General features: G+C 38.8%; 1 protein-coding gene across 8 annotated transcripts in view; it reads left to right on the top strand.

Moving 5' to 3' along the window:
• DOCK10 (dedicator of cytokinesis 10) overlaps window positions 1-26866 on the top strand; it is a 241667-nt gene that overhangs the window by 198276 nt on the left and 16525 nt on the right. For 3 of the 8 annotated variants that reach the window (XM_074364399.1, XM_010948871.3, XM_010948872.3), the window contains exons 29-50: window positions 1401-1484; window positions 3648-3744; window positions 5436-5480; window positions 7324-7499; window positions 7625-7741; window positions 8876-8987; window positions 9705-9826; window positions 9916-10030; window positions 10120-10186; window positions 10413-10460; window positions 10997-11098; window positions 13737-13861; window positions 16038-16150; window positions 17729-17866; window positions 18541-18723; window positions 19129-19239; window positions 20264-20479; window positions 21671-21728; window positions 22032-22130; window positions 22764-22870; window positions 24623-24745; window positions 24854-24967. In XM_074364399.1, the coding sequence (XP_074220500.1) occupies window positions 1401-1484; window positions 3648-3744; window positions 5436-5480; window positions 7324-7499; window positions 7625-7741; window positions 8876-8987; window positions 9705-9826; window positions 9916-10030; window positions 10120-10186; window positions 10413-10460; window positions 10997-11098; window positions 13737-13861; window positions 16038-16150; window positions 17729-17866; window positions 18541-18723; window positions 19129-19239; window positions 20264-20479; window positions 21671-21728; window positions 22032-22130; window positions 22764-22870; window positions 24623-24745; window positions 24854-24967 (2472 nt within the window). Of the gene's footprint in view, window positions 1-1400; window positions 1485-3647; window positions 3745-5435; window positions 5481-7323; window positions 7500-7624; window positions 7742-8875; window positions 8988-9704; window positions 9827-9915; window positions 10031-10119; window positions 10187-10412; window positions 10461-10984; window positions 11099-13736; window positions 13862-16037; window positions 16151-17728; window positions 17867-18540; window positions 18724-19128; window positions 19240-20263; window positions 20480-21670; window positions 21729-22031; window positions 22131-22763; window positions 22871-24622; window positions 24746-24853; window positions 24968-26866 lie in introns of all 8 variants that reach the window. The other 5 variants (XM_074364398.1, XM_010948870.3, XM_074364400.1 and 2 more) reach the window with 3 other exon arrangements.

The raw sequence follows: 26866 nt of genomic DNA, 5'->3' as shown, positions 1-26866 counted from the left end.
CCTCTTTTCCTCCCCTCCCCCACTTATGGCTACATCTTCTGAGCCTATGATTATGCCCTGATGTCTACCTCTCGTCACTGTTCTACTGGGAGATGGGAGGACACAGGGGCCATTTACTGTTTATTAGAGAGTCACTGAAAGAACTTAAATTCATAATAAAAAATGAAAATATGAATGAAGCAGTATGTTAACACAGCTATGAATAGGTACATGAAAAAAAAAAAAAACTCAGAAGAAAACAAAGGCAAATGGAAAGGGAAAAACACAGCAAATACATAAGTGACCTAACAACTGGAAGAACGTTGTTGGCGAAGACAGCTCTTGTTTATACACAGGTGTATTTCGGCGGGGGACTTCCCACTTGCTATAGCTACACCAAGATTTTATACCTTGGTACCTATAACAAGATTTTATGTCCAGTCCTTTGTGAGAAAAGAGATTTGTTTGTAATGTTGAGGAGAGATTAAGAAATGCAAAACCATTGTAGTGGATCACACTGGACTCTTTGGACAAGAAAGAAGCCTTCTATACCAAGTGGTGTGGCAGCTGAGACAGTTCCCCGTGTAGTGCGCACGCTCACTCACATGTGGATGGACGGAGTTAAACTCGCACACGCATTAATGACCCCATGTGCCAATCCGCTATTGTGCTTCCCCAAGATACTGCATCAGTGAATACGGTCCATGCCTACTTCACGCTCGTCTAGTGCAGTAATTGGCCACTGTAGCTTGGTTGCTGTTTAAGTGGCCATCAGTCTTCCAGAGACACTGTGCCAGCTTGGAAGACTTGCCTGACTCCTCCAAACCTCTCTACTGTCTGACTCTCCTAATTTACAGTTAGGAAAGTTTGACGACAGAATAAGAGAGACAAACAATAAGCAGCTCACTGATGGAAATCTTGGGCTCTCTTACCTTCACTCTTCAAATTTGGCTGAAAAGCTGGTCTGTTGAAGGAGGCCAGTGAGATTTAAAAGGCTTTCCTAACCTGTCTCTGCCACCCCTGTTCCTACCCAGTGTTGTACAGCAAAGGATGTTCACCTGAAGAACTATGGAATCAAATTACTAAAAAACAATAGTAAAATGTAACTAAGTGGTTTTAAGAAACAGACAAGTGAAAACCAAAACTTTCTATATTAAAAGAAAAGGACTGTAATATTTCATTGCAAACCTCTAAGAGATGTTTTGTAAAATTGATAAATATGGGTTTATAACTTCCTGGTATCTAGAATTTTAATTAGTTGCCATATGTGGATGACTGCTTAAACATATTGTAGAGATTTTTAAAACATTTATTATTGAGTTACATGGTATTTTCCATCAATATACTTAATCATGTTTTCTAACAACTTAATGACCCTTAAAGTAAAAACGTCTGAATTTAGAATTTTTTTTTTTTTTAAGCGCTGCTTTACGTTTATGGACCGGGGTTTTGTGTTTAAGATGATTAACAATTACATCAGCATGTTCTCCTCTGGTGATCCCAAGGTAAGGACCACATGCAGGAGAGAGAGCTTTCTAAACTGTTACATTATGAATAAATAAACTGGTCCTAGCGTGTATCCATCTAAGACAATAACCTATCCATTCTCCGTATCAAAAAATAATTTCTATACCAATGAGAGGCAGCCTTTTAAAATAGTTCATCTGCTCAGTAAGTCTCCTTCGTGGGGGACCAAGGGGTGTGGCATGAAAGTGTTTGCATGTTACTTCCATTTCCTCCCGGCGGTTAAAAGGAGTGATTCTTTCCAGTTGCAATCCTGGTACCTCAGGTTTGCTCAGGACTGTCTTAGTTTTAGCAGTGAAAGTCCCCCTTCCCTGGAAACTTTCTGTCTTGGGCAAAATGGGACATTTGCCCACCCTCCCTAACTGGGGAATATGTGCTGGGAGACAGGCACATAGACTGTCCAGAGGGCAGTGCTTCTCAAAATGTGTTCCTCACCCAGAGATCTCAGAACTGAGATGCCACAGGCGGGGCCAGAAATCTGTATTGCAGTCAGACTTTCAGATGATTCCTCTGCCCTCTCAAGTCTGAGAGCCACTGAGCTACATAATAGAGGGAAATAAGACAGGAAATGGGCCAGATCATGAACGTTACATCAGTCAAGCTTCTTTGTGTTGCAAGCAACAGAAACTCCAGTTTAAGCAAAAGGGAATTTATTGGAAGGGTACTGGGAGTGAATAGCATTGATAAAATTTCTGGAGAATGAGGCTTGGAAAAGAGCAGGTAGCAGGGCACTTCCAGGGCACAAGAGTAATCCCAAAGGAGGGACCAGTGGCCAAGGTCCACCGCTGCTTAAATAGTCAAACGGGACCATTTTTCTCTTCTTAACACTCTGCTAAGATTTATTTTCCAGAAAAGAGCATGTGACCAACCTGCTTTGGGTCACATGCCTCCCTCTAGGGGAGGGAAGACAGGGCACCTGAAGTACTAATTCCCCATTAACCTCTACCCATTGGAAGATGAGTCCCCAAGGTGAAATTATCAAGGTATTAGGAAAAAATAATGAATATGGAAAGGCCAAAAATAAATAATGATCTTCTTAGAGCCTTTCATGTTATCCTTAGGAGCCTGCACATTACTTTTTGTCAGAGGAGATTTACTTTAGGCTCGGAGAGTTACGTGATTATATGTCATTTGGTTTTGAGAATCCAATTCTCTCTGTAAACATCTTTTGAAAGACATTCTTCATTAGTCCTCCAATTATGCATGAAATTTGCAGAATATCCTTTTAGGAATAATTCCAGCAGGCCTAAATTATACATTTTTTTTTCAAAGACTGAACAGAATGTACGCAATGAAGAAACGTTAACATGTAATTCAATTATGTTCCTGTTCTCTTTGATGTTCAAAGCACTGTTGTATACTACCTTGTTTGAGATGGCAGTATCTTAAATTATTGACTCAAGTTGCCACAAAATTCTAAAATATCTGAGCAAATAGAATGTATTTGATTTTGTCAGCTGGTATTAGTGAATATAATGAACACAATTAACTGAGCCTTAAAAAGCTGATTACTTAGTTTGCATGACAATGAGATAGAATGGTTATGAACACACTAATTGCTCCTATTTATGTGGTTGTTTTTAAGACATGTATTAAGTTGTCTTAGCCCATGTCTGCACTCCATTTATCACTGTCCTAATCAAAGCATTACTGAAAAGACAGACTTGTTTGCAGGGGCAGGGAAGAGGTGGAATTAAATAGCGTACCCTAGAATAAAAGAGAGAGACTCTAATTTTCGATTATCTGTGGTCTTATCTTCTGGGTCCCAGGAGTTAGCGTGACCTGTCCTTTGAGCTGAATGTAACTGTAGAGCTCTGCATATGCAGTGAGGCAGCATGTTTCTCAGAATAAATGTTGTGATCAAAGCTAAAATAATAAAAAGTATGACTAAGATCGTATCCCCTGGAAGTTCAGTGTAGGATACAAATGGGATGACTTCTTGAAGAAACCTGACCAATCTCCAAAAATAAGGAGCCTGGCTGCGTTTACCACTTGAGAGGGGACAAAATCCTTTAAACTGAACAATTACCTGGTGGTCACACAGAATTAACTCCATCTCCTTTGTAGATAGAAGATTCAAGTGTAGATATTATATTAACTTTCTTAGTGTGCAAATAATAGTCATTTGTTTACCTCTTTTTCAGACTTTATGCCAGTATAAATTTGATTTTCTTCAGGAAGTATGTCAGCATGAACACTTTATTCCTTTGTGTCTCCCCATAAGATCAGCAAACATTCCAGGTAATAAATCCCAGAGTTGTTATCAGTTCCTACAGAGTAAACACTTCTGTTTGTTTGCTTGTTTTGTCTTTGTTCGCTGCTGTTTTCCTGTTTCCTCGGTCTTGATTTTGTCTGAAGTTGTCACATGGACATTAGACCCAGGTCATCAGCTTAAAGTGCAGAAGTTGGTAGCATGTGGCCCAGAATACAGAGCTGTATTTCTCAATTTTTGTCTATGTTTCCTTTTTCATTAAAGAGAAGGTCAACATAACCACAAAATTGATGCTTACAAATCAAAGAATTTTAACCTAGAGCCACACTGTCTTTCACCATGCTGGCTCCAAAAGACAACTTCCCTTTGATTTTGAGAGACAAAAAATTACAGGGAGAAAGAGTTACACTCTGTGAGTATGAATTCGTTTAAAATTTTCAATCAACGTGTGCACGTTAAAATGCAATTCCTCAAAATGAGATTTATATGAAGAAAACTGTTACCTTGAAAGGGAGGAAGGCAGGCAGGCAGGTGGGCAACGTTGTAAATACTTGATACTCTGGGTCAGAGATAGATGTGCAGGTAAAACTGGGGCTTCACATTTTGTTTACTATACTTACTATAGCATACATGGTCTACAGATGATATACTCATTTATTACTTTTGTTAAAATATATATATACACATAGACTATATATTATATATATACTGATATACGTATATATTATGTATACATACACACACATACCAGGAGAATCACAGTAGAGGATGAGCATCATTCATCTAAACATCAGAAATTAATCAGATATCAAGATGCAAAGAAAACACTTAAGTGATTTAGGAACTTAAAATACTTTACCTCTATTTTGCAATGTAATCAAATGTTGAGTCATGTTGTACAGCTGAAACTAATATAATGCTATATGTCAGTTATACCTCAATAAGACAAATAAACTTGTAAATAAATTCATTAAATACTTCTAAGAAGTGAGTAAATTACAAGATATACTTTTGATTTTCGTGGAAAGCAGAACTAAGATGGTAAAGAGCATCTCCATCTGTATTATAACTTGCACTAATATTTTCGAGGGAAAAAGAGAGTACGTACGTTACTAAGCCTATGAAAGTTTTGTCATGTTAATCTTAAATATAAGCTGTATACATTATTCCATTATTTTCCTAATTTATTAAATACATTAAACTAAATGCCTTCATAGAATAAAGGGTAGGAAAGTTGTTTTGGGCCATAATATTTTTAGCTTCTTGTTTTGTGTTACGTTTATGAACTAGTGCCAAGTTACTGCTGGATTAGACAGGCTGGTTAAGATACGCAAGAGAATCAAACCTGTTTTTGTCATTTGAATTCTAGTCTTTTACTATTTGTCAGTAGCTCAGAAGAAAGCCTGATAACCTGTTTCTAGATCTGATATTATCAACAGTGAACATAAAAATTTGTGTGTCATAGCAAGCAGATTTCTGATAGAAAAATTGGTGCTCAAGAAGAGGCTGAGAATTAAAACAATTCTGTTCATAGCATTTTTTTTTCAGGAAAGAAGTAAGCAACTTAAGGTACTTGTCTTGAAAAACAAAGCTTTATTGAAGGGACTCATATCTTAAGACAGTATATTTTAATTTTTCAGTATAAATTATACATAGTTAATGAATACAGTATCTGAGTATGTATTTATCTGAACTTTTTGTTTATTTATATTAAATCCAGATCCTTTGACACCTTCAGAATCAATACAAGAGTTACACGCATCAGGTAAATAATATTTTATATTACATTATCTCACAATTTGATAATATTAATGAGTACACATACTTCAAATTTCCAATTTCCAGATGCTAATAAATAGCCACATATGTAATAGCATCTAGCCGAAATAGTCAAAAAGTTGACTGAACTTTTCCCTGGTCACAGATAATTAAATGCTTTTCCAGCTTGATAATTAAATGCTTCCCCAACTTGAATTCTTCCATACTTTATTCTCCAGAGCTTGAAATTATTTTAACTTCCCAAAGCATCTGAAATTTTCTTAGAATGTATCATAAATAAAATTCCCAGACATATGTAATAACTACTTGTTCAACGTAACTAGCTTTATATGACACATGAATATATATACCACAATCTACATCTGGCTTTCACATTGCCAATATATCACAGCCTGGTTGGGCCGTTTTCTCAAGATTGAGATGATTAAAATCATGTCAGTTTATTTTTACCTGAAACAAGTTCACAACTTAAAATAGTCTGGGCACACTTTTTTTTCTAAGCTTACATTGGGAATTTAAGTTCTGTTCTCTTTCTCGTTCCTATTACTTACTAGCTCATGGAAAGATTTATTTAACCTCACTAAGCCCTTTGATCTTAGTTTCCTGACCTTCCTGATTCTCTATACTTTCACCTTCGGCATCTTCATGGACTTAAAAAAAAAAAAAAATACGTTTAATTTGCTCCTGGTCAGTTAGGACCTGGAATATTCCAGTAGGTCGTTATTCCTAATGGGTCGTCCTGAGGATTGAAGGGGACGTTGCTTGTCAAGTGCTTAGCTGAGCGTTGGCCCGCAATCTGGGTTCCACAGGTGGGCACTAGTCTTGTTATTAACAGTCACCTTTAGGAAGCCCACTGGACGATTCTGAAAAAAAAAAAAAAAAGTGTTATTACTGGAAATCTGAGTTTCCTTTCTCTACAGTTCAGACTCAGAATTATGCCGCCCCCTTTGGTTTCCCCTCTCTTTGTTCTTTCACATCCTGCAGCTCGCTTGTCTTGGTGATTTTACTTCTGCTACTTGGGTCCCACTTCCCCAGGTCCAGACACCGTCTCACCTGCCCTCTCCCCCATTGCTCCAGCCTCCTGGACTGTAGCCATCACCCCACATCTCCCTACAGTCTGATTCATTCTGAGCCTCTCATATTAATTATTTAAAAAGTACAGATCTGATGGGGCCACTGATCTAAAAGCTGTCAGTGAGTTCACATTCCCTACAGAATTAAGTGCAAAAGCTGGAGGGACCTAAATGCCAGCTAAGGAATTTGTACTTGAGTTTCTCCACCGTCTAGCAACATTCTCTTCTCAAGTCTTAATTCTCACCACTCCTCTTCTGGTTGCTGACCTTACAGGTCTTTCCTACCACCTGTGCTCCCCACATACCTGTGCTTTCAGAAGTCTGTCAAAACTCCATCCATTCTCCTCTCAACCTCCTCTCCCCCATCCCTGCCTCCACTGCCTTCTGCTGCTCCCCCAACTCTCCGCATCTTCAAACCTTAAGCATCCTTCAAATGCCCATCTCAACACATTCCTTCCACGTCTCCTGACTCCTCCAGACACAGAATAAGTTGTTCTCTTCTGGACTCCTGTAATACTGTAGACATGCCACTTTTATGGAATTGAACAACTGTCATTGAGTACTATTTGGATTCGTACACGCAGAGAATACTTCCTGAGTGTTCCTCTTCACAATTCTCACCTCAGTAGCAAGACTATATTACTGAATTTCTCCTAGGAGTGAGAGGGTGGATGGTTGCTTGCTAAAATTTACCTCTCGATTATCAAGTCATCCTTGGACTTTCAATAACATGACCTCTTTACGTTCCTCACAAAGATATGCCTGAATATTCAGTCACGAATGAATTTTGCCGCAAACACTTCTTAATCGGAATTCTGCTCCGAGAAGTCGGCTTTGCTTTGCAAGAAGACCAAGATATCAGACACTTAGCTTTAGCTGTCCTCAAAAACCTAATGGCTAAGCACTCATTTGATGATCGATACAGAGAACCAGTAAGTGGTCTTCCCTCTCCTGTCCCTAAACACCGTTTATTGGTTCACTGCATTAAACGCATATCAAGCCTACGATTCTATTGATTTTTATGTGAATCATTTCTTTTGGCTACTTTCCCACCCAGGGAAAGCAGGCCCAGATAGCAGGTTTATACATGCCTCTCTATGGCATGCTTCTGGACAATATGCCAAGGATCTACCTGAAGGACCTGTATCCTTTTACCGTCAATACATCGAATCAGGTAAGTTCACGTAATATTCCAAGTGCCTATTTAATAAAGAGTTTGCCCATTCTATATTTTTGCCCTGGATAACAGTTTTCCCCCGACTGTGAGCAAACTAAGGATTAGGCAGCGCTTCTTGCGAGGTGTTTTGAAATGTTTGCATAGTGTCATTTTGTTTTCCGTATTGGTCTCTGATGCCTTCCACCTAGTCCATCTCTTCAGTGTTTTGTTTCCATTTTCCTCTGTTCTCTACGTTGCCTTCCAGTTCTCTCCAGTTTGTACGAGGTTCCTCTGTTGCATTCATGGCCCCATCCTCAGTGTACACCTTTTCCCACCACCTTTCTGCATTGGCTTCAGGCCCACCTGGTGTCTGTTGAGCCAAGTGCCTTATTCACGGTCACAGCCCAGGATGGCCTGTTTTGTCATCCTTCCTTCGTTGAGCCATCAGAATGACTGCGCAGCAACCCACTTGAGATCTGTTGCCTATGTTCTTATCCCAGATGAGTTGCTACACTGCTGAATCAAGTAATTATGCAAGATACTACCATCTAAAAATTAGGAGCTATGCCTTTGGAATTCTAGGGTGTGGGGGAACCTTGTTCAAATCCCAACAGTATCAGTTACTATCTATGTGACCTTAGATAAGTTATCCAACCTCTTCATGCCTCCATTTCCTCATTTATAAAACAGGACAGAATCTCTCCATCAGAGGATTCTTACAAAGGTTAAATTGTGTAATAGAAAACACTCATCATAGAGACTGGCACATAGTAAACACTTACAATCTAGTTTTTAGAAATAGATTAATATGCATAAAGTAACCTATGATGGTAATAATATATAATCTACAGTATAATCCATGAATATATCAATAGCCACTTCAGCCATTTGGTCTGTAAGTAAAAGACAGTTTCCACCACATTATTAAAAAATTTCTTAAGAAGTTGAAAATCATGTAAGAAATCAAATTGTGACTACGAGTTTGGTTGGACAGTTTTCATTTTCACTGCCTACTTCAGCAGAAAATCTTTGCTAAAATATAAAAGATCAAATCACAGATCATCTCATTGAAAGTGTTAATGAAGAAGGTGTGTGTGCGTCTACAGTGTTGAAATATGATTCCCACTGATCTCTTCTGTGCTTTGAATACAGGGGTCTAGAGATGACCTCAGCACCAATGGAGGATTCCACACGCAGTCAACTATGAAACATGCAAACTCTGTGGATACGTCATTTTCTAAAGATGTTTTAAATTCCATAGCAGGTACTTCAGACCTTCCAGACACTTGTGTTTAACACTCATCCATGTTTACACTGTATATCACTGTGCTTTTTACCCACTCTATAATTCATTACACAGAATTTATGTGTAAAGTATATGACATTTGTAACACTGACAAGTCTTGTTAAATATTTCTTTGAATGCCATCCAGCAACTTCCTCATCTACTTAGTGTTCATTTTTACTTGGATCAAGGAGCAGTCTACTCAGATGTTATCAAACTGTTTCATCCTGGAAACAATCTTGAAGTTTTCATTGCATACAGCCTTTTAAAATATAATAACCCTTCAACTTCAAAGATGATTTTTAAGAACTATTACAGAAATGTCATCTCAATTTCTTATAAACTGTCAGAAATTGAAAGCTTCTTCCCCAAAAGCATTCTTAGGAACTTTTATTAAGCATTTTCAAACAGAATACTTTCTTTGAAAAGCTTTTTAAGAAATCAAAAGAATAAGCTTTATTTCCGTTTATAATGGTCTAAATTTTCCTAAATCCTTAATGCTGGCGTGGCTGTTAGAACAGTATTTTAGGAGTTGCATATCTTTAATGGCAATCCCAGACTCTATTATGTCAACTTTTCACAAGAACTGCTACCACCTGAATGATCAGCATCTTTTTTGGTTCGTCGTTTTAGCTTTGTGTGTGTGTGTGCTCATACATCTCATTGTCATCCGTGTGCTGTGGCTTGTGTTTACAGCATTTTCATCAATAGCTATTTCTACAGTAAATCATGCTGATTCCAGAGCTTCCTTAGCAAGTCTTGACTCCAACCCAAGTACCAATGAGAAGAGCAGTGAGAAGACTGACAATTGTGAGAAGGTACGACTTCCCTCCCCCACTTACTGAGCGCGTTATGAGTCAGCAGTCTCCCGCCCTTACTCAATCCTTGTTGGTTCTTTAATTCCTAGATTCCAAGACCCTTGTCTCTGATAGGCTCAACTCTTCGATTTGACAAGTTAGATCAAGCAGAAACCAGGAGTCTTCTTATGTGCTTTCTTCACATTATGAAAACAATTTCAGAGGGTAAAGAGAGTCCTTTAACATTAAATTTTTTAAAATGACAAAAATTTTGAATTTCAAGGAGTCTCACGCTACTTGGTGTCTCCTTTCAGAGACCCTGATTGCGTACTGGCAAAGAGCACCCAGTGCAGAGGTGTCCGACTTCTTCAGCATCTTGGAGTAAGTTTTTAGAGTGGATTCATTAACACTTTTTTCTAGAATCTTCAAAATATTTTAGTATACTTTTTTTTTGTTATGAGTATCATGTAGTGGAGTATCTACCAGTGATTATGTGTAAACTACTTAAAGAAAACTTAATATTTTTCTTTTAATGTACTTGGATGAACACGTTGTGTAAATTAAAAAGTATGAATAATTAGAACGTGGCTTTTTTTTTCCTTTCTAGTGTTTGTCTTCAAAATTTCAGATACCTGGGAAAACGTAATATAATAAGGTAACAATTTTAAATTCCAAAAGATGAGGCTGATCTTTTAAAAAGAGTTATGACATATTATTTAATGTATTCTGTTGGACTTACAGATGTTATGTTAGAAATCCTAAAAGCAAATAAGGATTGTAAGGTTGACTTCACATTCGACGTAAAGTGTGATGATTAATACCCATAGTAGATCTAGGAATAGTTAAGTTCTCCAGGGAATAAAAGCACAAAACACACATTTCAGAAAGGAAACCACATTTCATGTATCTTCTCAATTAATTTATCTATCTTTATATGAATATAACTTGGAAGATACCTATTTAAGAAGATACTGCCAATAAACTAAAAAAAAAAAAAAATCTGAAATAAATGAGCTGCATCCTTTTCTCATGAGAGACAACAGTGACCCCAACACCTTCCCTAAACCCACAATTTCCTGTTTCCAGAAGAAAATGTGATTTTATTTTTCATCACTTTGTCAGTTGCTGTTTTGTATTCATATATAAATTACAAACACTGAGCTATGATTAAAACCTCAGTCTTCCTTGCAGAAAAATTGCTGCTGCATTTAAGTTTGTGCAGTCCACCCAGAACAATGGAACTCTCAAAGGATCGAATCCATCCTGCCAAACTTCAGGCCACTTGTCACAATGGTAATGTTACATTTGCTTGATATTTAAAATTATATTGTGTGCTTACATGTATGTGTATATATGTATGTATATGTGGGGTGTGGCTATAGACTTATTTACCTACACACAGGTACATACAAACCAAACACAGATTTCAAGTAACACTCTGGTTCTCTGAAGAAAGTTAGTAGGTACTTCCCTGTCTGCCCCACTAGCTTGTAAAGACCTAAAAAGCAAGGATTATACCTTATTTATGTGCCCATAGGGCACAATGCCTTGCATAGAATGAGGGTCAATGAGTATCTTAATTTCATTGAACCTGAAAAAACACAATTCCAATAAATACCTATTTTAATGTTAGCTAATCTCCTGGTGACAAAGTAAAATGTGGAGTCATGTCTCCCCTTTCTGTTCAGTAATTATAGAATTTTAACTGTATTCTTAGTTCTTAAAGTGTTTTTTAAAGAGTCAAAGGCAGTGTTGCCTGTGATTAGGTTTTTGTCTGGTTGTATAAAGAATTCAGAGGTGATACATGGAGGTCAAGAAAGTAAAGTGAGCATTTATTTAACTATAGATAGGATGCTTTCAAGGGGAAAGCAGGCAGGCTCAGGTGAGCAGCTGCATTGAGTTTCTTTGACAAGTTGGTTACACAGGGTGTAAAAAGGAATGGGCAGAATATTCGTTAGGGAGGGAGGGGTTTGGGGTCATAGTCCCTGATTTTCCTCCCAGCTCCACCTTCTTGAGGGGAGGAGGGATTTTTGTTCTTATTTAGTCTGTCTTGGAAGTGTCATGTCGTCAGTGCATGATGGGTACTTCTAATTGGCAAGACTAAGTTTACTGTAATGAGGGCATAATGAGCAAAAGGTTACATTCAGACACTGGAGATTCCTGCCTTTTTCTACCTTCCTTTGCCTGCCTCCAGGACACTTGTCACCCAAAATGTGTGATTTCTTATAGTCCAGAGGTTCCTGCTTTCCTCTCTCTGCCCAAGGACCCCCATTGTTCACAAGATGTATGGTTTTCTGCCCTTCGATCTGTGCCCCCATTTCTCTGCTCATATCTAGCTATCTGCCTGCTCTAATAGAAGGAAGCATGGCCGGCCCATAAGCTCACTTTAAATTTCCTAGTCATCAGACTCATGTGACTAGCATATAAAACCAAGGGTCTCCCTTTATTAACCTACCCTACAGGAAACATTTGCCTTGAAATCCTACCTTAAAGCTCCTCTGGGCCTAGTAAATCAGAATTCTATGCTAAAATGTTCTCCAGGTTGATTTATTCCTCCCAGGAATATCATAATAATATATAATATGAAAATGGCTATATTTTATAGTTTTAGAAAGAAATATGAAAGTAATATATAGCCAATAAATCATAGAATAAATTTTGCCTCTTTATCCATGAAAACCCCTTGAAATTGCCCCCTTATGAGAAAGTAAATGAAAAAATGTAATGGTTGTGTCTTTGCAGATGGTAGTAGAATGGAGGACTATAAACAATTACTTTCTCGACATTTAATGACGATGGTAACCCACCTGAGGCCACTACAGTTTTGTAGAAATTTGGTGGGTTAGATTTCAGGCTCCTCCCTGAACCATCTGGACAGGTCCCAGTAATTCCCCCAACTCCCCTCCTAGAAACCACGGCTTTTCTTCCAGGAATTACAGACTGAAGCAGACGCAAAACCTGGAAATAATCCAGTCCCGGAGGTCCAAGCCGTACAGCCCCAAGCCCATTATTCCTTGTAGCGACAGGAATGACCCAGACTCGCCTGGCTCCTGAGAGCCAATGTCAGATCTCCTGGGCCCTGATCCATCCAGAGCGTTTGATTGAGCCAGAACCAAATAAGCCTTGAGGAGGAAGACAAAGAGAAAACTGTTGCCTCTTTTTTAGGCTTGACTTTCCAGGGTGTCCCCTATTTGCCTCCTTTCTTCAAAGAAACGTTCCATTACCTTGGCCAAATGATGGCTTAAATGAAAGTCAGGACTAGGAAGTATGCCTGCTTCCACAGTAACACTGGCTCATTCCCCCAGTTGGAAGTGCCAAGGGGGCGTCCAATGAAAGCCGGGGCCATTGTCCTCGCTCTGGGAAAGTAGCACCACAGAGCCCCTCAGCTCTCCCCCCACAAGGATCCTGTGTCAGCTCCACTGGGCATGACACAAACGGAATGACAAATCCCCAAAGAATTTCCAAACACAAAGAAGAAACAAAGGATTGTTTTAGACCAGATTTTACTTATTTACATTTTACCTCCTAGGAATAACTGATACAGTTGAGCTATACAGTTTTATGCTTTTTTAATGTCTACCTCTGCGCCTTTCTGATCAACCGATAGCCAATTTAACATCCACGGAATCCCATGATTTCATTAAATAATAATGAAGATGCTTGTGCAGAATTTAATTCACTATCTATTACTTGTCTGTTACCCTTTAGTATTTATTATCATTCTGAATCCTTTTTTGGCTTAAATAAAATTTCTCCAAAACTACTTTTAAAAGTCCCTCTCATCATGTCACCTGTAATTAATATTTTTAATAAAATGTCTCTATTCAAAAATGTTTTTAAATACTTGACTCCATCTAGAATTTTTGAATGAACATCTGATTATCATATCCCCTAGGACTTTAACCATTTTTTTTTTTTACTTAATTTTCAGGATGCACACCGTTTCCAGCCATGAAGGACAGAAGCAGCACAGATCACAAACTTTACCGATAATTCGAGGCAAAAATGCACTTTCTAACCCCAAACTCCTACAGATGTTGGACAATACCATGAGTAGTAAGTAAAACAGAAACAATGGGAACGAGACGGTTATCATTGTTCTCTCGGTGTGTGCAGGACATGAAATGCGTTGTGTTTCAGAAATGTGAGGAATGTCATCGGGCCACTGAAAGCCCTGGTTTTCAGGCTTGTTGTAACCTGGGGAATATTTCTGAGAGGAGAGAATCAGCAAGAAGCAGTTTGAAAAATGCAGTGTCCTCGTGAGGGTAAAGGGGGAAAGTAAAGCTCTGAATATACTGTGTTCAGTGTGGCTCCTCTGGAAACAAGTGACTTTGGCCCTGGGAGGGTTATGGCGGCCCCTCTCAACCAGATTATTACTGTCTGCCCTTTGGGAAGAGGAGAAAGTTGTCCATGTCCTAGAAGCAGTAAGCATGCCCATCCTGAATCCAATGATCCATACATTCCAGATGTGAACAAAGCAAAAATGGGACCCAGTGTTTTGTATCACGCAAGTGTTAGCGATTATGGACATGTGACCACAGTTAGCTGTTTGAAGGTATGTAGCTTAACCTGTCACTACACTTAGTGCCTTTCTGAGGAGGCCATTTATGCAGATCATCCACTGAGACTAAACATTTGGTCTGTTAGTCTGGGAGCCTAAAACTTGACCCAGACTAATTATGGAAGAAATGTGACTGTGCCAATGGCTGAATCAATGGAAAAGAAGTGAGAAATGGTGGAAAACAGACCACTCTGGTCCTTTGGAAACCCTATAGCTGACATATGAAAAGAGCACACTTAGTTCAACCTGCTACAATAAGAGACTATAGGTTGTATAGCTTAAACAACGTGTATTTCTCATAGTTCTGGAGGCTGGGAGGTCCAAGATCAAGGTACCAGCAGATCTGATGTCTGGTGAGAACCTGCTTCCTGGTTCGCAGATGGTCATCCTCTTGCTGTATCGGCACATGATGGAAAGAGAGATGATTTCTGGTGTTTCTTTTCTTTTTTTTTTTTCTTTTTTTGAGTGAAAATAGATTTATTCAGAGAGATACATATCCCATAGACTGAGTGGAGGCCATCTCAGAAGGCCAGAGAGGCCACGAGGATGGGAGTGGGTATTTAAAGCAAAAGTAGGTACACACACCATAGACAGAGTGCAGGCCATCTCAGAAGACAAGAGAAAGGCCACGAGGTGTGGGGGTTGTTAGTTTTTATGGGCTCCGTAATTTCATATGCTAACAAGTGGGAGGATTTTTCCAACTACTTTTAGAGACAAGGCTGGGATCCCCAGGAACTGGGCCACTGCCCACTTTTTGACCTTTTGTGGTCAGCCTTAGAGCTGTCATGGTGCCTGTGGGAGTATCATTCACCATGCTATTATAATGAGCGTATTTTGAAGCTTAAGGTCTACTGGGAGTTGAATCTTCTGCCATCTCGATGCTAATTGCTGTGTCATTCTTTTCATGATAGTGCCCTGCTCCATTCTCTCCAGCCTCATGCCCCCCTCAGAGATTTTACTCCCATAATCTTATGGGAAGCAGAGGGGCAATGTTCCATCTTCTGAAGCTGCTTTAGGGCAGAGTGAGGGCATTGATCCTGCCTGTCAGGGAGTAAAAGTCTCTGAATGCCTAATCTAGGGGGCCCAGGGGCAGGATAGCTTCTTGTTTCAAGTCAGAGGACAGTATGGGCTAGAATCCTTGCATAGCCATCATCTTAATGTGAAACTTTTGTAACCTGGAAGACTTGAAGTTTACCGAGAGGTTAAAGAGACGTGGTCCAAGGAGTAGGAGGACCGTTAACTGTAAATGGGACCAAATGTCCTAATATATAGGCTCCCTCGTGCCACACATTATCAATATAAAGATAAGCATTTATATGGGGGCCAGATTTTCCCCAGGGTGCACTTGTCTTCAGCTCTCATCCCATTCATGAGGCCTCCACTCTCATAATCTAATTTCCTCTCAAAGATCCTACTTGCAAATACCATCACATTGGGGATTGGGGCTTCAGCATATGAATTTGGGAGAATTCAATTATTCAGTCCATAGCACTCACTAAAAGCTCTGTCTAGTGGTTTTTCTTCAGCCAATAAAGAAATTTAACAAATAAAAGCACTTTGATTTAATAAATTACTCATCAAAACACCAGTGAACGTTAGCTATGTTGTAATAGAAGAAGGTACAAAGATTTGTCTTAGACATCTATGCATTTTCTACTTTGTATTTTGTAGGTAACTCCAATGAAATAGATATCGTACACCATGTGGACACGGAGGCCAATATCGCTACAGAGGTTTGCTTGACTATTCTAGACTTGCTTGCCCTCTTCACTCAGACCCACCAGGTGAATGTGACCGTAACATCTTCTGCAACGTGATAAAATGATAAGTAGTCATGTGCAGTCAAGGACATACTTTTAAGATATTTTATGAAAGCTATTAACCTTACATAAATCAACCTAAATCTGAGTGGGAAACACGCTAAAGATGAGAGTCAGAATTTATCAGAAGTTGGCTGATGCTCAGTTGATATACACACAGACACATTTCACTATTGTCCAATAAAAGACATTCTTTGTTCCTTCTTTCTCCTGCTTTACTGTCAGGCAGACTGGACTGAGCAAGAGTGTGACTCTACCTTTTCAATCTCAAAGAAAGAGACAAATTACAGCTAGGTACAATAGACCGATAACACTGAGCACCTTTTTGCATGATTGCTTGCCATCTGTATATCTTTGGTGAAATGATATCACTATGTACTATTAGACTGGCTACAGTTAAAAAGACTGATCATACCAAGTTTTGGCAAGGATATGGAGAAACTGGAACTCTCATCCACTGATGGTGAGGATGCAAAATGGAACAAACACCTTGAAAAACAATATGGTGGAATAAAAAGTTAAACATACATCTGTCATGTGACCAACCATTCCAATACTAGGAATTTACCTAAAAAAATAAAAGCATTTGTTCACACAAACTTTGTATATCAATATTCACTGAAGCTTTATTTTTAATAATTAAACACTGGAAATAACCAATATGTACATTTAAAATAATGGTGGTGTATCCATACAACAGAATACTGCTCAGTTATGCTCAGTAAAAAAAGTCGAACAAAAAGAGTATATTCTATGTGATTCCATTTGTGTAAAGTTTTATAAAATATGAACTACAGAAATTATATGTGAGTTACACTTCAATGAAGTTATTAAAAACATTAGCTCAACCTAACGAACTTCCAAATGTTAAGGGTTAAATTTGGAAAAAGTTGGTTCAGTTGAATAAAGTCTACATGAAACAGAATTACACCAAGAAATGATTCCCCTACTTTGAGGTAAAATGTCAGTATGGCAGTGGAAAAAACAAAATCCGTATTTCAGTTCTTTATTACTCAGTGGAATTGTCAATCAAATCTCATATACATTACAGGCTGTCATGCCTACAAAGACCTGCAGGTCTGTGACCTCATCTTCTACCTCTGTCCCAACCCAACCCTGCTCACCATGCTTAGGCTACTCTGATCTATTTTCTCAACTTTGAGCTCACAAGCTCATTTCCAACTCAACTCCCTGGTACCAGCTGTATTTTCTTCCTTGGACAATCCTCCTGGATCTGCCCATAGCAGATGTTTTCAGGTCCTATGTCAACTCATCTGTTAGAGAGGTCTTAACCACCTTGTATAAAGTAATTCTACCCCACAAAGCAGTCACTTTCTGTCATGTTATCATTTTACTCCATTTTCTTTTCTAGTATTTTTTTTCAGTCACTACGGTGTAAGTTTCATAGACCTTTTTATTCAGCACTTTATTTCCAGCACCCAGAATTGTGCATGTCACATAGTAGGTTCAGAGTAAATATTTTTTGAAAGAGTACAGGTGTCTTTTCACTCATCCTAAATAACTTTTGTGTTAAATTTCCAGAGACAGCTCCAACAATCCGAGTGTCAAAATTCAATGATGAAAAGGATCTTTGATACCTACATGCTCTTTTTTCAAGTCAACCAATCAGCCACGGCACTGAAACACGTATTTGCCTCCTTGAGGCTGTTTGTATGCAAGGTAAGGGTCCTCAAGGTTCCAGAGAAAGCTCGGTGAAGTGTTCATTACTGACAATAAACACATATTAATCCTTACATCTCTCAGTATGGAAGGAAGAAGGTTTTTTTTTTCTATGTTGGTTTATTAGGTTTTTATTAGACTATTTGGCCTTATTAAACTATTTGACTCATAATCTCAAAGTAAGTTCCAGCCTTGACAGCCTATCTGCTGAATATCAAAAGGGAATAAAATTAGTATCTGGCCACCAATTCTTTGGGTTCTCAGTGTTTGTGGCAGAGAGGTAAAATGCACACCATCAACTGTGGTGTCCGTTCAGGCCAAGTTAAAGGTTCCACATTAAAGTGGATACAGTAGAGACCACCTTTGAAGACCCTGGTGGTTTTACAATGTTCGGTAAATAGAAAACATTTCAAAGCTTTCATTCCATCACTGGGTTGTCATCCATCACTGATGCAAGAGATACTTACAGCATAGGTAATGATTGTTTCTAGGGAAAAAAAGAAATTCTAACATAGACTTTAGTAAATAAAATTATATCCTCTTCCACTTGCAAATGGAAGATAAAGTCTAGGTTGAAAAAAGAAAAATTTTATTCTAAGGAATTTTAAAATATGAGAATGAAAAAGCAAAGTGAAGGAGTGTTGTCCACTTCATCAGCGCTTCCGTTTCCATAGTTTCCTTCAGCGTTCTTCCAAGGGCCTGCCGACCTGTGTGGATCATTCTGCTATGAAGTCCTAAAATGCTGCAACCACAGGTCACGTTCAACTCAGACAGAAGCGTCAGCACTTCTGTATTTTTTCATGAGGAAGAATTTTGAATTTAACAAGCAGAAGTCAATTGTCCGGTCCCACCTGCAAGTAAGTGATGCCAATTTTCATTAACGTTGTTGTGAAAACCACTCATCCGTTTCAGCATGGATAAAAGCCTGCTGTCCCCAGGGCAACCAACTCCTACATCAGATTCCTCCTTAAAGACGCCCATCCCACGCAGTTGCGATTCATGAGAAGAGAGTGGGGCAGAAATCAGCAAAGCCCATAACTCCACTTGACCCTTTCCTTTCTTCTGTGAGGGAATAGAGTCATATAGAATATACAACCCAAACACCATGACTATTTCTAGGATTCCAAAGCCCACCGGATTCTCAACACATTCATTGGGCCTACAGGGAAAAATGAATGATACATTCAACTCAATAGATTTCTTTGGAGCTACTATTTTGGAGTAACTTACTTTTGAGATTTCATTTTTCTTTTCACTTCCAGCTCATCAAAGCTGTAAGCCAGTTAATAGCTGATGCTGGGATTGGAGGCTCTCGGTTTCAACATTCCCTTGCAATTGCCAATAATTTTGCCAATGGAGACAAGCAAATGAAAGTAAGAAATGCTTTGTGGGCTGTTTTTAAAGAATTGGGAATCAACTAAACTGGATTCTTTTGTGAGATATCAAAACCATAAAAAATACAAATTCTGTATTTTGTTTATTGACAGTTTAACTGAATACTTACATTGAGTTTGCTTGTTTGAATGGATAGTCAGCTCTTATACTTTCAGCATATCATCTGTTAAGTGGAATTTGCAAGATATAGGGTTGAACGATACGTAACAAGGAAACTAACCACAAATATCGAGAAATATAGTGATTCTCTCATAATCCTGTTCTTGGTCAAATTCATTTTATCTTTTTTTTTTAGGACTTTCTGGAGACTTCTCCTTCAGTTATTATACTAAAAAGTCCAGGGGGTAGAGCCTGATGTCAGGCATGGCTGAACCCAGGGATTGAAATAATGTTTTCAGATCCTACCCCCTCCTTTTTTTTTTTTTGCCTCTCTGTCACTTAGTTCAGTTTTCCTCTTTGTTTACTTCATTTACAGGTAAACTCTCCCCGTGAGCTTACTCACTCAGAAAATTCTGAGGACACCAGTAGAATTCTTTGTTCTTTAGTGCCAGTGAAAGTCTCAGGACTGAATCTGTTTGATCCAACCTTGTATCATATGTTCATCCCCAAACCAATCAGTGTGCCTTAGGGTATCAAAGAATATGACTGGTTGGCCAGGCCAGTATCATGCACAGCCCTGGTGCCTGGAAGTGAAATAGACCCATTCAAATCCCATGAACTAGAGCCAGAGAAGAGAGTATCTCAAAGGACAGTCAGGATGCTCTTGCTAGAAAGTAGGTTAGAAGGCAAAAGAATGGAGTCTACTACAACTACTATCTTCCAATGTGTACAACTGCAATCACAATACATGGAATTCATATATAAAGGATGTATGTTTTTGTGAACAATAGATAGAATGCATGAAACTGTGAAGCCAAGAAGCCATAACTAACAGCATAACTTGAGGTAAGATAACTTATGAATTCTAAACAGATGATGACCCAGGCTCTCTGTTTTCCAAAGAACAGCAATTTCCCAGCAGATGTGAAAGATCTGACAAAACGTATAAGGACCGTGTTGATGGCCACGGCTCAGATGAAGGAGCATGAGAAGGATCCCGAGATGCTGGTGGATCTCCAGTACAGCCTGGCAAACTCCTATGCAAGCACCCCCGAGCTCCGGAGGACCTGGCTAGAAAGCATGGCCAAGATCCACGCGAGAAATGGAGACTTGTCCGAGGTGATTAGCAAAGGCTTGGTGGTTCTCCATCAATGCCGTCCTCTTTAACATGAAGATTGGAGGATCATTCATGGCAGGCATATAAAAAGTTACATATGTTCCCACTAATGCAGATATGACCTAATTACATGTTCTGTGCTTTAAATTTGCATGTAGGATTCAAGGCTGCCTGACTCCATGTAAATGATGTCAGATAAAAGCCAGAGTCTGGGGGCAGCTGCAGTTGTAGGATGGGCAGTGTAGAACCAAATGCTAAAAGCCTGAGGCTAAGGAGGATGGCTGTGAGGGTGTCTGGAAATTCTCAGCATCGAAGCAGCTTCTGGACACCAACTGGGGGAACTTCTGCCTTATTCCAAGAAATACGTCCCCACTGGGTAGAGATTAATTTATCTAGGATTGTCCTAGAACCTCCAGTTCTTCTAAACACCTATGAGGGACTCTGGGATGGAAGTAGACCTGCCCAGAGGCTTCATTTGGTGGCAGCTTGATCAGGACAAAAATGAGAAACTACAGTTCCCTTGGACTGCCCTGAAAATGGAGGAATTCCTCCACAAAACTTCCATGGGGAAAGCTGAAGTCATTTGGACTCTTCAACAGGTCAGGATCTAGTATGTGTTCAGCGATGTTCAAGGCTTTACAAGGAGGTATTAGAGAACAAAAAAATGCCACCCACCTAATCTGATTGAGGAGAGCACATGTTACACAAGGTTACTCTGGTTAATCAGATGCCACCTTGACCCATTTTAAAGGCAACAGAAATTTGAATGGGGAGGTAGAAAAAGTAAAAAGACAGCTTATTGTTACCTCCAGTTTAGATCTAGATGGTATATTTTATAGTTTTAACAAGAAAAGAGAACCGTGGAGGTGTATATCTATATATCCCCACACATTGATATTAAGAAAGAAGATAATTCAATTCTAGGGGAAAATTCTTCAGGCCAGCTCATCACTCAACTGAAAACTACATTGAGAAAAACAAACCAAAAAAATTCACAAATATACATTTTATTCTGAATTGGGAACTTCTTGGAAATCTAATTGACTCTCATTTTCAGTTCTATCATTAAAAGGATTTCTCCACATATTCTGACTTGGAATACTGATTCGCCTTGGAAGATTAGTCCCGATTAGACAGACAGTAAAATCTATAGAGTGTGCCTTCCTCTCAAACTGTTTTCTTTTTCATTCCAGGCTGCTATGTGCTACATCCATATAGCTGCCCTCATTGCAGAATACCTGAAAAGAAGGGGTAAGTGACCACGTGAGGGGAGAAAGTCAGTATGTCGAAACTTAACTTAAAATGTATTAATTTAAAATTTTCCTTAATCTCAGTGCTTTCTTAAGCAACATTAATTATCATAGATATTTCTAATTATGCTCTACTTTTAAGTTTTAACTCTTTCTTTCATGCCATTATTATGTTTATTTTCTGTACAGCCAGGCTAACTGGTTCAAAACGAGGATGCTTCACTGGTTAACGACTTGTAGTTTCATAAGCTTGGATTAACATAAACTTGTGACAATGTCCTAACCTCATCTTGCACTGCCGTAGGTTACTGGAAAACGGAAAAGATTTGCACACCATCCCTGCTCCCAGAGGATATCCACCCCTGTGATAGCAACCCTTTACTAACCACTCCTGGTGGAGGAAGTGAGTGTCTAACTGAGCTCCTTTACCCCCGTGTAACAAACTGGTGAAAATTCAATCACTGCTTACATTTTACTTCAACGAAACTCTTAAATGTATTCCTAGAAGTAAAAACCATCTTAGACCTACAGAACCTACTCGATAAAAACTCAGAGTTCCTACCATTCAGAAATCCCATCCATCCAAAATTTGTGAAGTTTTGAATACTAAAAAGTTCTCAGCAAATAGAACCGCTTCTTCTCCAATATGATGACCCTATGTTACTGTTTTGAATCCTTTCAACATCCTTTGAGATGGATATCAATGTCTCTAGTTTAACAAATGAGGGAAACAAACTCAAAGAGGTTAATTAAAGCAAGGCATTGGAGCTGCATCAATCTGCAAGCCTGTGTTCTGTCCATAACTCCATGCCAGCTCCTTATAGGAAAGGGGTCACCTGATAATGACACAAAAGTTATAAAAAGGGGAACATTGCTCGCCTGGCAGAAAGTATTCATCAACCGTCATAATCTAACCATCTCGTTGACTGTGTGTGTTCTATAACCACCACGTGTAACGTCATGAAGAAAGGCAATATCTAATCCAAGCAGGATTTGGCTCAAATAATAATGTTGTATTTTGCTTGGTCCTCTCAAGGCATGTTCTCTATGGGCTGGCCAGCTTTTCTGAGCATTACACCAAATATCAAAGAAGAAGGGGAAATGAAAGAAGATTCGGGAATGCAAGATACACCATACAATGAGGTTAGACGAAAATTATCAAGTGAGCAGCAATTGAGTAAAAAGATGCATTGAATTGTAATATTAAGCTGAATTGGGGGGAGAAAAATCTTACTCAAAAATCAACTAAAGTCATTCTGTAATATGACTTAGACAAAATAAGATGCAGGCTAAAATTAAACTAAGATTAATAGGTATCAGATTCCATTGATAAAGCATAATTTTCAATGAAAATTGAAATTAAACTTGACTTCTCTAAGATGGACCCAAATACATATGATCAGCTCTTTTGTAAAATATAAAATCTCTAGTTCTGTGGTAAATGTGGAAAGGATGCTAAAAACTTTGTGGTCTGGTAACAGCTTTTCTTTAAGGCATCAGAAAATTTATTAACAAATAGACTTGAACAGAAGGTCTCACTAGATTCTGCAGAAATCCTTCTGGTGTGCAAAATATGTTTTTTTTTAATTCATAAAAAGAAGCTTTCTACCAAGAATTACTTAGCAACAATTCAGGCAAAGAAACTAGAACTCTCTTCATCAAGGAAATAAAATATTTCATATGCTATTATTTAATCATAATATTAGATTGATTAAAAAGGATACAGAAAGCAAATTTTGGAGTGTATTTCAATGAAATTTTACATTTGGTTGTACATTAATTCAGTGTACATTGCAAATAAATAGTAAATGCAGCTGCATATTTATATTAACTATTTCAAATAATGTTTAAGAATCTTTAAAAGACATTGTTGAAAACATTCCAATAATATTATGCACTTGCTCTAGAGAGTATATAATATGAATTCGGTTGAACATTTGTTAAAACACTAGTATATGTGAAGCATTGAGACTAAGATAAATAAGGCATAATTCCAGCTCTCAAAGGGTTTAGAATCTTGAGAAAGACACACTTCCTTCCAGGTGAGGAGTAGCCAGTCTAAGACGCAGTAACTATAAATCCAGGCATCATGTGTGGCCTCAATTAAAAGGGGAAGAATTTTTTTTAATGTGAAAGTGGTTAGAATGGAGACAATGGGACATGAATAAAAGCTCTCCAGACTTTTGCATGGGTCTTGACATTTGATAGGACCTGAAGGTGTCGAATGAGAAAATAAGGTTCTTCTGGGAGAAGCAACATCACAGGCAAAGTGTGGAAATTATAAAGTATTCTAAGAATGGCATGGTACAGTATGGCGTAGCCAAAGTGCAAAGTCAATGAATGGCAGGAGGCTGAAAGAGGGGAGAACTGACAAAGGCTGGTGCCTGGTTACGGAGCCCCTTCAATGCCATGCTCGAGAATTTGGACAGCAGTTCATAGACACTGGACTCCTCCAGTGGTTTAGAGCAGCAGAGAGCTCATGATCAGATTTATGTTTTAGAAAGAAAGATTACTGGAGAGCAACACACAGGATCCATTGGACCAGTTGGTGAGGGAAAACAGAGTAACTTGAAGACTACCCCGGGGCTCTGAGAGTGAAGAAACGGGTTTGATCTAAGCCAGTGACTGTGGGAATGGAAAGAACTAGACAGATCTGAATACTTTTCATAGATTTAAATTAGCAATTTTGAAGGACTAATTTGGTGATGGAAAGAGAAGAATCCAAGAAGATACCACCATCCTTTCCAGGATGGATGCAACTCTCAATCATAAAGAAACACAGAAATCCCACTATGAAAAAATAAAATTGGCAGTGCAACAGTTTTGAAGCCAGGTTTCAGGGATGAGCCACAAACTTAATCATGCACAATCTCATTTCCATTTGGGGAATTGCAGAATATCCTCGTGGAGCAGCTGTACATGTGTGTGGAGTTCCTTTGGAAGTCTGAGCGATATGAACTCATTGCTGATGTCAACAAACCCATCATTGCTGTCTTTGAGAAGCAGAGAGACTTCAAAGTATGTGTTCTAAACCTAGAAGTTGGTTCACATGTCATTTAAAAGTAGAAAGTCCCTATTTTTTTAAGCCAGCATCATCTTCATGAAACCCTTTGTTTCTGGTTTCAGAAATTATCAGATCTCTACTACGACATTCATCGGTCGTACCTAAAGGTCGCGGAGGTGGTGAATTCAGAAAAGCGGCTTTTTGGCCGCTTCTATCGTGTGGCATTTTATGGACAGGTAAGTTCCCTACAAGCAGCATGGCCTCTAAGTTCTGTTGAGCATTTGATTGCTGTCTTTCATTCTTTACAGGACACATCTAACTACTTGTACCAAAGGATTAAGGGAGTGGGGTGAGGGCGGGTGTGTACCTGGGTATATTTGAGTGTTTCTCCGGGTGTGAGGGTCTATATGTTTGGCCAGAGGAATGTACTAAATTGGAAAAAAAAAAAAAAGAGTGGAGAACTCCATAGGTCTTAATACAGATTGAGTTAAAACAATGATTTCAAACTTCTTGGAGAAAGAAAGCACTATTTTTCATTACCTTCCTCTCCCACTTCATCTCAGAATATTTTATTATAGCTTTGCCTCATACTGGAAAGTAAAATTTAATTGAAAATGTTTTAAGAAGCGAAATCTATAACATTCCAGGAAACAAAGAATTCCTAGGGGCTCCAGCATGTCAAAGCCATGAACCTTTGACTTTAAAATCATGCATTTTCTTTTCTCTAACTTTCAACCCATCACTGTGTCTCAGTAGAGCGTGATACAGTTTTGTTGCCCACACCGCAGGTCAATATAATTTTAAAGTTATCTTCCTCAACTTACTGCACAAACAGCGAACAAGACTGAAAATAATATCTCGCCATCACATTGGCCTGAAAGTAAAGTGAACTTCTATTGTGTATTAATTATGAGTGTCTCCGAGCAGTGCTTTAAGGGGAATAAACCCAGGCACCATCCTGTTTCTTTCCAGGAAGGCTTGTAACACTAGTATATTTCAGCAGCCATATTTCAGACTATGATTTTATGGAGAAACATTCCATTCCTTTTTTTGCACAGTTGGAATGACTCTCAGCCCTCTCAGTTCCTTTTTTTTCTCCCTTCTTGTAAAAGCACAGTTTCGCAAAGCTTCTTGTTCTCTTCAGAATCTTTTAAGGCTGCAAGAGAAGGTGTCAAATCCATTCTAGATCATTCTAGATCATTTCCCATTGATGTCTTTTGGAAAATGAATATTGTCCTCTAATCACCAAAGGCAGCTTAAAAACTAACTTCTGAATTAATAGAAATATCTGCTCTCTACCTGGAAAGGAAAGTGCCACTAGGCACCCACTTACCATAAATGAATTAATCCAGTGCAGATTTCCTCCACTGCACGGGAGCGTCAGGACCATGGAAACAGAGAAAGCTAGTGGTGTGAGGGATAGAGATGTGGGGGGATGTTCTATAGAAAGAAGCTAAATTTAGACATTTGGGGTTCTCTGGAGAAGAGTCTGAGCTGTGACAGTGTATATCGGAGAGAGAGGAATGTGGGGCTCTACAGGAGAAAGAAAAGGAAACGATACCTTGCAAGTTGGTGATAAACAGAAGATAAGCAATTCTTGACCTTTGTGAAACATTAGCAAGAAAAAATGGCAGAAAACCTCATCAGGTAGGGAAGGTGGGAGTTGAGGGATTGTAAGAGAAGAAAAAGGGTTTCTGGGGACTGACCACAAGCTAGCTGAGGAGTACAGAGGTGGCAAGAAGATGTGCGTTCAGCAAACCTAGATTTGAGTCTACTTCCCTTCAGGCGATCTTTGCAATGAAAAAGTAATAAACTACCATTAGTAGTCTGGTCACAAAAGCAGACTGCCTACCTGAGGGTTTCTCCAACCCACATCTAAGATGCTGCTTACTAAACAGATGGAAAAGAAAGAAATCAAAATCATACTTCTTTCCAACTAGATGTTAATGCAGATGTTTGCTCTTTTCTTCTTTTGGTCTCGATGCAGGCTGTGGTAAGTTCCCTCTCTCTCTCTCTCCATGTGCATGCTCTAATAAGCCTCACACTCCCCTCTGTATGGTTTACTGAACCTTAACTTTTTTGTGCAAATGAACATTTGGTACAAAGGTGAGATAATCCTGCTTCCATTCATTTTG

This window comes from Camelus bactrianus, chromosome 5 (assembly GCF_048773025.1).
Source record: "Camelus bactrianus isolate YW-2024 breed Bactrian camel chromosome 5, ASM4877302v1, whole genome shotgun sequence".
In the NCBI taxonomy this organism is placed as follows: domain Eukaryota; kingdom Metazoa; phylum Chordata; class Mammalia; order Artiodactyla; family Camelidae; genus Camelus; species Camelus bactrianus.
The sequence above is the reverse complement of the archived record's forward strand: the minus strand, read 5'-3'. Positions and strand labels throughout refer to the sequence as shown.